Raw genomic sequence first — 13,224 nt, 5'->3', positions numbered from 1 at the left:
ATGTCCCACTCTTATACTGTCTATGCATATAATGTGACTGGGATGAGTCGAGGAACAAGCACAATGCAAGAAAGCTTGCCAACCAACCAACCCAGGTCATGTCTTTTATCCAGAGGTATTTTTGAAGATTTTTTCTTATCACCATGTGAGGAATTGCAGCTGCATCACAATGACGACCCTTGACTGTAGTGGCAAAAAAAATTGTCAAATTGAAAACCTATAAACTTTTTTATGCCCATTTCAAAGAGTGGAAAAAGTAGTAGTGAACTAAAGGCACACATGGATTGAATTGCATCACATGAATGGAAAAAGAGGAGCGCTAGGCAACCAGAATGTGACAATAATATCAAGCTATTCAACAGTGCATCTGTGACAGGGCTCTACAATGGTGCTTTGCGTATTGGCTATACAATGTACTCTGAATTGCTGAGCCATGATAACCAACTAAAGACACCCGCACATAAACAAACCCACACACACTAGCTCCTTCATAGAGGTGTGCGTGGACACCACTTATCTGGAAAAATGCTACAAGTGTTGTGGAGGATCATATGCATGGTTTAATTTTCCCCAGCACATTCCTGGTAGAACAGGCTTACTGCACAATATTTTGCTCATACATATGTATCTTTACTCTTTAACCCTATTCCCACCGGGGGGGGGGGGGGGGGGGGGCATTTTGCCCCCCCCCCCCCCCCCCCCCCCGATGATTCGCGTGATTATTCCGCAACGCATAATGCTCTCACTGCGACATTTTATGACTTTTTTCTTTCAAGTATCGCGCAACTTTTGAGACCAAATTTGTTGCTCCCAGGCATACCGTTTTGAAGCCACGCTCCTTTGAAAAAACTTTGTCGACTCAAAAATTGCTCAAAAACATGATTTTGTGTACAAATCCAATGTAAATTGTGTTTTTGCAATTAATTCATATAAAAAGAAATATTTTTACTTTCAATGGCTGATAATGATTTATTTTAGCCTGATTATGCTTTAAAAATTTTCTGCAACAAATTTTGACGAAAAAAACAACAAAATCAAAAGGTAAAAAACAACGAAATACATAAGAATTTCAATAAACAATAAAATACATAAGAAATTATTATGAAGCCGAATTTTTGCTTCAATATTATTGTTGAGGATATTGAAAAGAATATGTTCACCAAAAATTAGAAGTCTTGGAGCTTTATTTTTTGATTTATAGGCAATTTTTTGCATAAATTACCATAAATTAATTGATATAAAATACGTAAATTAAAATGTGAAAAATCTAACTATACAGTTCTGTAGATTACATTAGCCTCTACCTTAGTGCAAATTTTCGCAAGGATCGCGCGATCCATGACCGAGATCTGAAGGGGGCGCCGAAAAGACCCCCCGGTGGTTTCAAGTCCCTCAAAAAACCCGGTGGGATTAGGGTTAAGACAACTTTGGTGAGCCATTAAATTCACGATTGAAAACTAGACTGACAGAATGAGAAATTGGTGTGATCCCATTTCGAGAAGGAATCAGTAATTTAAATCTTCAGGGGACAATTTTTCGGCTTGGTGTTCATTTTGTGAATCCACTCACTAGTCAACTTGCAACATTGCTGAAAAGAAAGCCACTACAATACAATCTATATACAGTAGCATAATTAGTTACGAGTGTGGAATAGAGATTTGTAATACAGCTGTATTAAAACTGATGGGTCTGGACTTGGAACCATAAATATTTTAGGATCTGAAGAATGCGTTTTGGCACAGGATTTTGTATTATAGAGATGTCAATAAATTGCTTGTGTAGGTACGTCTTTGTGTCACTGTCCTTTTTTTCACAGTGATTTGTTTTTGATTGTTTTTCATTTGACTGTAGTATGCAATAAAACGTAATGCATCATCACAAAAGCCGTATGTCGGGGGAAATAATTTTTTTTGGTTTTTGGCAAATATTTGCAAGATGCTAAGCTTTAAATTGAAATATGATTCACCTGCTTAAATTCGAAAACTCTAAAGGTTATATTGACGGAGTCCATTTTACGCCTATTTTTCATTTTATGATCTGATTTACAAAAGGGCAATGTAATGATGCACCACTTATGCGTTTCATTTGCAGTGTGAAGGCTTGACATACTGTTACCTACATTACCCCAAAATACATATACATATGCATATCATACATATATCTATATACAGTATATACAGTGTATTAGTATAAATTATAAAACAGAAATGTATCATGTTATCAATACCGACAGTTTATGGAACATGCAAATTTTTGGGCACCCTTCCCTTTGTTAAAAATTACTTGACAAAGGGCTGGGTGCCTGAAAATTTGTGTGTTCTGTAAATAAACTGTGGGTATTGACAACATTATACATTTCTGTTCTTTAATTTCTCATATTATTGATAATATCATTTGACCATCACGTGGACTATAAATTACTTATATACATGTGGTATATATATATATATATATATATATATATATATATATATACTGTATATCACACAACCAATAACCACATCTGCTTAAACACCAACTACGTAATGTAGAGACATAAACACCTGTAATCAAGGCTGAGTCGAGAAGGCTGAAAGCTTGGCAAAATAAAATGTGCAAAAGCCACATCATTAGATGTACCAGCCCCAGTTCATTCATTCATTCACTCATAATGTTATGTATATATACATGTATATATCTCCAAACATGTTAATATTTCACGTATTGGCTCCGCGAAGAAATGAAGAAACAAACTAGTAATGCATTTTTGGCCAATAGAGCACGAGTTTATTGGCAAAAAATGCATTACCAGTTTGTTTCTTCATATATACAGTATATATATATATTCACACTTGTATATAGTAGTGAGGGAAGAAGAGCTAGCGGACATTGCGGCAGATGTCCATTTGCTCTTTCTTTGTTACGAAAACTTGTATACAATGCAGCACCCATCACATACGTGGCCAAGACAACTTCACGTTATGCACATATCTATCTATCTATATTATCAAGGCTTGACATTAGCAGTGGCCTGATCAGGCACTTAAGATTCTAACTGGATTGTTATGTTTCTGTTTATTTGGGCCACCAAAATTTAAGATTTAATGATTTAATGATTTAAGCGGACCGAAGGGGCCACCAGAGAGAAAAAGTTAGTGTCAAGCACTGTTATATATGGTATCAAACATGCGCTTTCCTTGCAAGGATAAAGCGTTTTAATGCCATTTTAGGTTTTTATCATATATATATATATATATATATATATACAGCTGTATATACATATACATATCTATATCTATATATATATATATATACACATATATATATATATATATATATATATATATATATATATATATATGTATGTGTGTGTGTGTGTGTGTGTGTGTGCAATACATGAGCATATTATAACATGTGAAATAGCTGCTTCAAAGGGCTCCTGGGATATCATGTCCAAGCAATTTGATATCCATCTATGATCACTATCTTCTAAATATTTGTCTGATAAAAGCCCTTGTACTCACGAAATTCCTTCCTTTTCAAGATATTTTCAGTAGTTAAAAAGAAAAGCAACATTACACAATAATTAATTTTGAAAAAAAAAATAGGACAAAAACCAAAATCTCTTTGTTTCTGCCTTTCATGCTACTTTACAGAGGACAATCACACTAAATGATGGACTATTAAACAGACAATATTCTTTCAACATTCATGCTGATTTCATTGTGGTGGAATAGATCCCAAGTACACTTGATGTATAGACAGATGCCTCTGAAGTCGAACAAAATTGAACACATAAGAGTATGTATGTACAACTGTACATATGTTCCTATGCCCTACTGAAGGACAATCAACTCACAGGGCTATTTGAACAATCATAAAAACTCATGAACAATGTGAATGATGCAAGAACAAATGCAAGTGTACTGAATGAAAGAAGCGCAATAAACTTTAAGTTAAAGAGTCGAACAAAGAATATTTTCACTCACACACACATAATGTACTTGCTAGCTAATATCAGCAGTTGTTACCTTCACACATCCATTTATTTTTTCTCAAAATGATTTTCGAGATTGAACTGCCAAATTTGTTTTGTGCTACAACAAAATAATTTTTTTCACTTTTATAAGATTTCACCTGTCAATGACATCAGAATAGCATATCAGTGTTCAAATAACAAATGTTTTTAGTTCACTGTAGTGAGAAGTAGCATTCATGGCAGTCCTCTTCTTTTTCTTTGAATACCAGAGACCCCTTCCAGTCAAACTGACATAAAGCATTTGATCAAGGATGAGTCAATATGAATGTTGTGATGTTAACTTCAGGTGAACTTTCAATCAAAGAAGAAACTATAAGTGAGACCATCCCAGTCTTTTGGGAATAAGGGTTACAGTGTGTACACATATGTCCTTTTGAAATATATATACATCCTGCGGAGCATATATGAGTCCTTAGCTATAATACATGTCCTGAAGACAACAATCTATGCATAACTTATTGCAAAGCTACATGTACATTATAGTGTCTTCGGGAGGGTGTTTAGGACTTGGAATGTTTCAGATTAAATTACCTGGTAGTTTCTGTACACTGAAATAGCAAGCAGATCTCTTGCTGAGCTTCTCTTACAAATAATATCCTAAACTCCTAAGTGTACTACTTCCTAAACACACAAGAAGCAAACATGTTCTTCGACTGATAATATTCCTCATTCCACTGTACTAATGCATGTTCTTCTTCAAAGAAAGAAAAAATGTGCATAATGTCAAGCCATCACAATTCTTAAATAGCAAGACAGACTTTTTCTTTTACCATCAAATGATCACATATACATGCATTAGTTGAGTCTCCTTTTAGATGAATGACACATTGACATTTTTTTTTCTCATAACATCAATCACGTATATAAAACATCAAGTCTTAATATCCCTTGACAGAAGAATGCATCACAATCACTGAAGTGGGGTGCATTGTGAGTAACCACTTTGGGTTGTTGATACACAACTTAAGCATTTGAGTAGATTTGAGCAACAGCTGATAAAAGTAAAAAGTTTTCACTTGGCAGTCCAACATTCATCATCTGGCAAAGTATTTTGCCAGACTGATCATGGCACCACACTGAAAAGAGGGCCACAAATATGTTGCAACACATTTCTTTGTGTGTGTGTGTGTGTGTGTGTGTGTGTGTGTGTGTGTGTGTGTGCATGTGTGTGTGCGTGTGTGCATGTGTGTGTGCGTGTGTGTGTGTGTGTGTGTTGCAACACTTCTCCTTATCAATATAACAATCTTACAACAAATCTACTGAACAAATGATCATTCATGTCTTTCTTTTCTGAGGATTTGCAATGACCCCATTTAAACATATCCTGATGCCAAAATGTAGCTGAAGTGAAATGTACGAAAAAGCCACGACAGCACTTCACATGTCATTAATGCTCATATCAGCAATCACATAAGCAAGTTTTGTCACTTTTGGTTTAAACTACAAATGTGTGTAAATGTTATTCTACAAGTCCCAAATAACCATATCTCTGTTGGCATACTTGAGTGCAGTTGGTATTTGGCAAGTTGCAGTAATTCTGTTTCAAGTTGGCAAGTCTACACAGTCAAACATTACTGGACTGTATGCAATCAACAATGTTGTGTAAATCCCTCGTTCTAAAACCAGCACAAGGGCTTTCCAGCAAGTGTGTCATGCATGAACAAAATATTTCATATGCAAAAGGCTAATGAGTGATATTTCTACAAACAAAGCCTGTGGTCACTGTGATGCTATTTCTTGTGACAATGACTCAGCATCCTCATGAGATACCACTAAGGTAATGCCCATAAAAGTATAGTATTGTACAGAGCAATCAAACTAATGATGATAAACGGTTGCACATTAGATAAGTACATTCATTAATTAGTCGCAAATAATTGGTCTCCATAATTTTTCGAACAAACATCTGCTTTCCATGACACATTAGGATGGCATTCAAAAATTTGTGTTGGTAGTGGGTGAAACTGAGTAAAAAACAAAGGCATTGGTGAAAAAAAAAGTGCAATCCCAATATATTCCTTTCCTGCTTCTTCCTTTTGCCTGTGCTGAAATGTATACTATATGCAGGTCCTCTGCAAGCAAGCACATTGTAGGAAGCATATTTGCATCGAAGTGGAATTGCTTGAGGACTTGGCATTTCTGCAGTATGACATTACAGCATGTGTAACATAAAGGTTGCAAAAGGAGCTACAATGCCTTTGTGAATGTGCACTATAAAAAAAGTACTATTTTTTGAGACAGACTTTCCTCTTCACATGCTGTTCTATGTGCTCTGGAACATCCATAATGGTGATTGTTCGATAACTGCACTTGCGACACAGGAAGAATTCTAGCTGATATGGCTTCTGAGACCCCGAAGTGGTGCTGAGGCCCTTGGTGAAGTACTTGTCAATGATGTCATTTTCAGTTACATAGAGCACACTTCCATCATCACCATCATCATGAGGGCCGTTGCTCGTGCACTGCTCTGGAAGATTATGGCCTGAGCTTTCTGGGTGCAGCGGACTCCCACCACTCTCCAAATCTGGCTTGCACATCTCGGCTGTCGACTCCTCTCTCTGCTGGAGAGCAGCTTGTTTCACTAACGAGTCCAGTGGAGGAGGGTCACTTATGCTGATGCTATCCACAAAGGATACGCGCACTTCCTTGCCAATATGGCTCTGCAAGTGCTCTGTGAGATTAGCCCCACGGAGATCAGCTTTCCCGCACTTGGGGCACTTGTAACACTTGAGGCCAAAGCACTTGCCCTGTGGGAGGTCGGTTGTGTAGCTCATGAAGTAGGACTCCAAGTCATCAAAAAACATGTTGATTGTATCCCCCTGGTGGTCCAGGAGCTTATCCATAGACTTAAGGGAAGAGGTATCAGAGTTAACTGCACTATTAGGTACAGGTGTGGCATTCAGTTGTGCCGTCTCGTCACAATCACGCATCACTTCATTCTCAGAAACTGTGTGCACCTCTCCTACACTCTCAGGTTCAGGCAAAGCATTCAGTTGTGCCGTCTTGTTGTCACAAGCATGCATTACTTCATTCTCAGAAGCTGTGTGTACATCTCCTACACTCTCAGGTACAGGCAAAGCATTCAGTTGTGCCGTCTTGTTGTCACAATCATGCATTACTTCATTCTCAGTAGCTGTGTGCTCTTCTCCTACACTCTCAGGTACAGGCAAAGCATTCAGTTGTGCCATCTTGTTGTCACAATCATGCATCACTTCGTTCTCAGTAGCTGTGTGCACCTCTCCAGTCACAATATTCCCCTCAGAACAGTCTTTACCCTCTGGAATATCAAGGAGTTCCTCACCATCCAGTCCTGGTGCATTATCTTCCACACATTCAGGCTCAATGTATTCATCACTCATGCCTACTCTGCTATGTGTTCCATTCCCGCTTGCATACGCTGAACTTGCATCATCAACACTGGCTACAGGTTCCTCCTGTCCTTCTGGTAGATTGTCAAGTGTGTCCATAGCATCTGGAGGGGAACTTTCTATTTCACAGGAATGCGGTCTGGAAGAGAGATGTTCTATATCCATGGGGATTATCTCATGATGATTCTCCCCTGCTGACTCCTCTTCAGTCTTGGTTGTTTCTCCCTCTTTGTGGATATTGATGGGAATCAAGATGAAGACAAAACAAAAATTCATTATTACACTTACAAACATTAGTAAAGAGTCATTTGGCAACTGCTGATCCACTTGTTACGTATTACTGTTTAACCTCACACTCATTTAAAACAAATACAATATACCCTATCATGACTTGCACATAAATAACATGGTTGCGCATCAAGATGATTGATATAGCTATAAACAGCTTGGTTTGTTAATGTAAACAAATTTTTGTACCCCCCCCCCCCCAAAAAAAAAAGATCTTGATGTCAGTTATGAAGTACAAAATACACATCAATACGACATCAAATCTTAATGACTATTTTACACAGAGTTTTAACTGAACTCTCTCCTGTTAATGTGACAACAGTCAAACCTGTCCAAAGCAGCCATCCAAAGGAAATGAAGAGTGGCCGTCACAGACAGGTGGCAGCTATAGACAGGTTTCCGACATTTCGTGTACATTGCCTGCACGTATAGTGTACATGCATTGTTATAAACATCTGTAGGAATGTACTTAAATGTATATGAAAATGAATGTGTATATATATGTATGCACATGTGTGTTTCATGCACTGAACAATACCTTTATTGGTCGAGTCATAGCTCAGCGCAGAAAGTAAGCTTTTCACTAGTGCATTGCAATTACTGAATGCATCGGTGGCAATGAGCATTAGCCATAAATGACCGACATTGCTGCAATGCAGAAAACATGTTGAATCATCAGCTTGGTTGCGGCTCTGTGTGGGGTGTGTTGCTACAATCAATGGACAGGTTAGAATTTACTCCTGGGGAAAAAATAGCCGGCTGCTGGCTGCATTAGACAGGTGGCTGCAAAAAAACATGGCTTTTCTTTGGGGGGGGGGGGGATTTTTTCAGTGGCCACATACGGTAGGTGGCCACTGTAGACAGGTTTGACTGTACCTGTTTATTTTTGTCTCTATCAACACATGAATGATCCTTTTCTGACCTTCTATCGTCTCTGACAGAGGGTCTGCATCCTGGGCGTGGCACTGCTGTGCCCCTGTGTCTGCATGGGTTGGGGCTGGCTCCTCCTGGTACTGACTTGGCAAACATCCAGTCCCACCATGTGCAGCATCCTCAAGTGCTAGAGCATCTTGATCTTCCACTGGTGTAGACTCTGCATCTCTGTGGCTTGGAGCGGCAGTGAGAACCTCCCCTTTGACTGGATCATTCTGTCCCTCCTTACTTTCACTGCATGAAACAATAATACATACAAGATTGACTTTGAAGGTGGGTTTGCAATTGGGCTACTAATTGAATTATGATTTCTTTTACATTGCTGACATGGAAGCAATGGCTGTTTGTAAGCATGTAACCATGGGATGGGAGACTCAAAGTCCCTTTTGCAGGACGAGGCCGTGATGAAAAAAAGCCCTGTCAATGGGAAACTGCTGCCCCTGGGGGGCTCAAACAGTGGACCTCCCGATTGATATGCCATGGTCTCATCTGCTATGCTTCTAACATATCAATGCAAATCATCAAATCAAATCATATTCCTCAGGGTACAAGTACATTGTCAAAATTCAGCATACAATAATGTATGCACTCTCAGTTTTGATGATTTTATATGCTCATGTTTATAAATCTACAGATATATCAAAGGAAAAAAAGAAGAAGATGCACTGCAAAGCACTAAGATAATGCACTTTCAAACATACTTGTTGTACAACCTGCAGCAAAATTTGGAGATATCACATCACATGCCACATCACTTCACATGCCACATGTTTGACATGATACACAGCAAATTATCTATTAACCAATATAAACCAAAAGTATGAAAAACTATCAGTAACCCAGCAACTTCATGCAACACCATCTTGGAGTCCATTATGGAAAACAGGATGAAATCTATCAAACTTACTTACATCAACATTTCTAAATTCAAAACATTATGAAAGTACTGACATACATAGTATATATCATAGTAAAGAAAGATTTACTAACCTCACAGAAAGGTTGCAGTCTTGTGTTTTGTTCTCTTCTTGTGGTGCAGCTTGAGAGAGATGAGCCCTGAGATGATTGACCATGACTTGACGATTAGTGCCGGCGCAACCAAAGCTGCACCCACTGGCTAGACATTTGTAGAAACGACCTCTCAATCTCACTCTTCTTCCCCCTAGTCCACAGAGTCTTGTTTTAGGGAAAGGCACGTGACAAAACTTGTCCCCGATCTTTACTTTGTTGAAGTCTTGATGAGTTGATGCGTCTTTGAAAAGCTTCAGGAATTCTTTCCTCGGAACTGCAGGAGATTTTGTCGAGGAATAGAAGACCATGGGTTTGTTTTTTCCCTTTACATGTTTGTCCTGTAAGTGACAGGCAAGAGCTCTCACGATATCAACTTTCCGATCCATTGTCATTGCTTCTTGGAAGTATCTGCAGTTCCTTATTCTGCATCGGAATATGCACAGTCCAAATCCTCTTCCTTTCACTCTTATTTGTTTGTCCCTCTTTGGTTTTCTAAGCCTGAAGAATTTGACAATCTCTGAAGATGAAAGTCCAAACATTAACCGTTTCCGATGGTGGAATTTAGCTGCCCTGGAAGAAACATGTTCCTGATCACACAGCATACTAACTGCTTCAGACTTACTCTGTTGAGGAGTGCCACAGCTTTCTGAAGTCTTCCCAGGTTCCTTCATGAGTGTTGACATAGCCTCAGTATCTATCACTCCCCCACCAGAATCAGAAGAATGCTTTGTTCCACTGCTGGGATTGTTGCTAGCTATTTTCCCATGGCTTTGATCACTGCCTTGACCTTCTTCTACAGCACCAATGATCGTTCCAAGACTGTCACTATCACAAGTAGTAGCTGGCAAAGTTGCAGCTTCATTAGAAGACTCAATCGATATCTGATTTGTATTCTCTCCATCTGCACCTTGTCCATTACTTACATCTCCTCTATTCTCCTGGACTTCATGTGTCAGTCTTCTCTTCTTGCTTGCTGTCACATCAGTGTCTTTCGGACTAGCATTATCATTATGGGGATCATGGGATACTCTCCTTTTCACAGCAAGAGCTCCTTTGTGGGAGTTGACACAAATGTTCCAGGATGGCACCTTCCTTCGGATAAGGGATCTCCATTTTGGCATTTCAGTCTTTGTTGATTTTCTACCAATGATAGACTGCTGTGAGGAAGCTTTTCCTTCTGATTCTGACTCTGTCAGAGTCCTGAGTGATCTCACATTGCAAATCTTGGGCATCCAGTCAAATGTCATCTCCCCCTTGTCTACCAGTGTTTCTTCTCCAGATTCTTGAGGCTCTTGAGTTGTTGCAATCTTCCATTTGGTCACGAGGCTGGGGAACTTCTCTCTTAGTTTGTCAATATCTGCTTGTGTCAAGACACTCTCAGCTTCCTCTACCATTGTCTGCTTCTCTGTATTGGCATGAGACGAACAGTCACGGGACTCCTCTTGCGTTGCAGCGAATTTTGCAGCTATGTTAGAGAGGACATTGGCAGGAAGTTTGAGAGGCTCTGAGCCAGTATCCAGTGCCTTTTTGATAGCTACCTTCAGTGTCTGTGAGGAATGTGTCTGTGAGCTGGGAACACTGATGACTTTGCACACCTTATGCCCCAACTTGTTGATAGCGACAATCCTTAACTTTCTGACTAAGTTGTCGTCTGCTGGAGAGTAAGCCGACATGGTCTTTGAAATGGACTGGTAATCTTCTTTGGAGATGAGCGTGAAAAAGATATGCTTGATCAGATGGGAACAAATTGTCTTCTTGTAGCACTTTGACCTGGCACAATTACCCCACATGCATGTGTACACTTGCTGTACTTCTCCAAGGTGAAGATTGGCTTCTTGCGTGTCAGCTAGAGTGAAATGCGCTTGTACCTGGCTAAAAGTCAAGCGAAGGGGTCTTGGAATAGACTGCCTTGGCAACCGTGATCCACAGCTAGCAAGCATTTGCAATGGCACCAGTATCTGGAAATGGACTCGTATGTGTGCAAGCATGGCTCGGATAGTCCTATTCACCTCAGTTTCACAATTGCGAAACTGGCACATCATCTTTGTGCTTGAGCTCTTCTTGAAGTAGCAAAGAACCTGTTCTGGCTCCATGATCAGAGGCTCACATGTGAGTGTAGAGTCTACATCATTTCCATAATAATCAAGCAGATCTGATGAAGAGTCCTTCTGGGCTTGTTTGGCCTCTGGAGAAGTTGATATCACACTTTTTGATCCATTAGTCTGCATGTCGTCAGCTTCATCAATGATTTGCAAGTAATCCGATATGTCATCCTCAGTCAATGTAACAGGACTACCTGATTTTGATGGAACTCCCTGGTTTCCCATTTCCTGATCACAAACATTGTTTGGGCCATCAACTGCATTATCTACCACATCATCTTCATCTGAACTGAGTTGGATGACATCCTCTGAAGCTTTGTGAGTTGAGACTGCACAATTGTCAACATCAGCGAACCTACGTGAAGGTCGTCTCCAGTGTGAGCGTAACTGAGATCGTGTCTTCCCATTATTCCATCTTCGCGTACTTTCGCCTTGTTTGCATCTAGATTTGTATTTTGCTTTCACTGGAATGCATGCTGTCAGGGTAGACTTGACTTTATTTGGAGACTGCAGAGTCTTAAAGCTACGCATCATAGTTCTGCCACCCCTAAGGCGATTACCAGCATTTGACATACTGCCTGCAGCACCATGGCCACTGCTACCATGTATTAGTGCTGTATTATCTTTGGGTCGTAAGGAACCATAATAGCATGTCGCACTTGATGAACTGGATCTGAGTGATGCAAGCCGCAAAGCTTTCCTGAGGCAATCATCATCATCATCACTGTCGCTCCTTGAGTGTCTATGCTTCTTCTTTTTCTTCTTTTTCTTCACAACTTGAGATGATGTATGGGACTCGGTTGTCACATAGGTATACAGTGAACCTTCTTTGGCTGAAGTGGGTGCATTTTCCATTGTAAATGGAGGCACAATGTAGTCAACCCATTCCAGTGCCTTATCAGTGCACGGCTTGCACTTCCGTCCTTCAGACATGCCTTCTTCTGTTTCTGGAAGTATGTTCAATTCTACTTTGGGTTGGATGTGCTTAGCAAGATGAAACTGCCTAACAACATGACCATGACTTGTTCTGATGATTCTAGACTGGCAAATTCTGCATGTCACATAGAAGTTGTTTTGCTCACAAGGCTCATAGAAAGATTCAAGTACTGCAAGCGGTGCATAAATCTTTGTGGTCAAGGTTGTCGATGGTGCCAACTTGCTGCAATGTTTCATGTGGAGTGCCAACTGGAGGTGCTGTGGAAAACATGCATTGCATCTTGCACATTCAAAGAACACTTCATCAGACAACTTGGCCAGGTCATTGGGAACAAGGTTACTTCTTGCAGCTGCCGCAGCTACTACAATTTTGGACAGCTCTGCATCAACAGGCTTTTTTTTGTTCACAGCCAGATCTTTCTTCTTTGGCGGCTCTTCAAACACAGTCACTTTTTCTTGTACCACTAGAGCAACTTTCTTTTCTTCCTTTGTCACACGACCTGGGAATGCTGCAGTGTCTAAGCATACTTCAAGGGCAAACAAACCATCCGTCTTGTGAGCATTTGGT

General features: G+C 39.8%; 1 protein-coding gene across 1 annotated transcript; it reads right to left on the bottom strand.

The window, feature by feature from the left end:
- Nucleotides 1–5,241: 5,241 nt before the first annotated feature.
- LOC139721482 (uncharacterized) lies at nucleotides 5,242–12,521 on the bottom strand. The gene is made up of 3 exons (XM_071632798.1): nucleotides 9,598–12,521; nucleotides 8,597–8,841; nucleotides 5,242–7,613 (listed from the first exon to the last, which is right to left on the bottom strand). Exons 1-3 carry the CDS (start codon nucleotides 12,291–12,293, stop codon nucleotides 6,244–6,246), a joined length of 4,311 nt encoding a protein of 1,436 aa, XP_071488899.1. The 5' UTR covers nucleotides 12,294–12,521; the 3' UTR covers nucleotides 5,242–6,243.
- Between the last annotated feature and the right edge of the window lie 703 nt (nucleotides 12,522–13,224).

This window comes from Diadema antillarum, unplaced genomic scaffold (assembly GCF_040938485.1).
Source record: "Diadema antillarum isolate AM-2024a unplaced genomic scaffold, OU_Dant_1.0 scf00000143, whole genome shotgun sequence".
NCBI classification, from domain to species: Eukaryota; Metazoa; Echinodermata; class Echinoidea; order Diadematoida; family Diadematidae; genus Diadema; species Diadema antillarum.
Note: the sequence above shows the minus strand (reverse complement) of the source record. Positions and strands in the feature narration are given on the sequence as shown.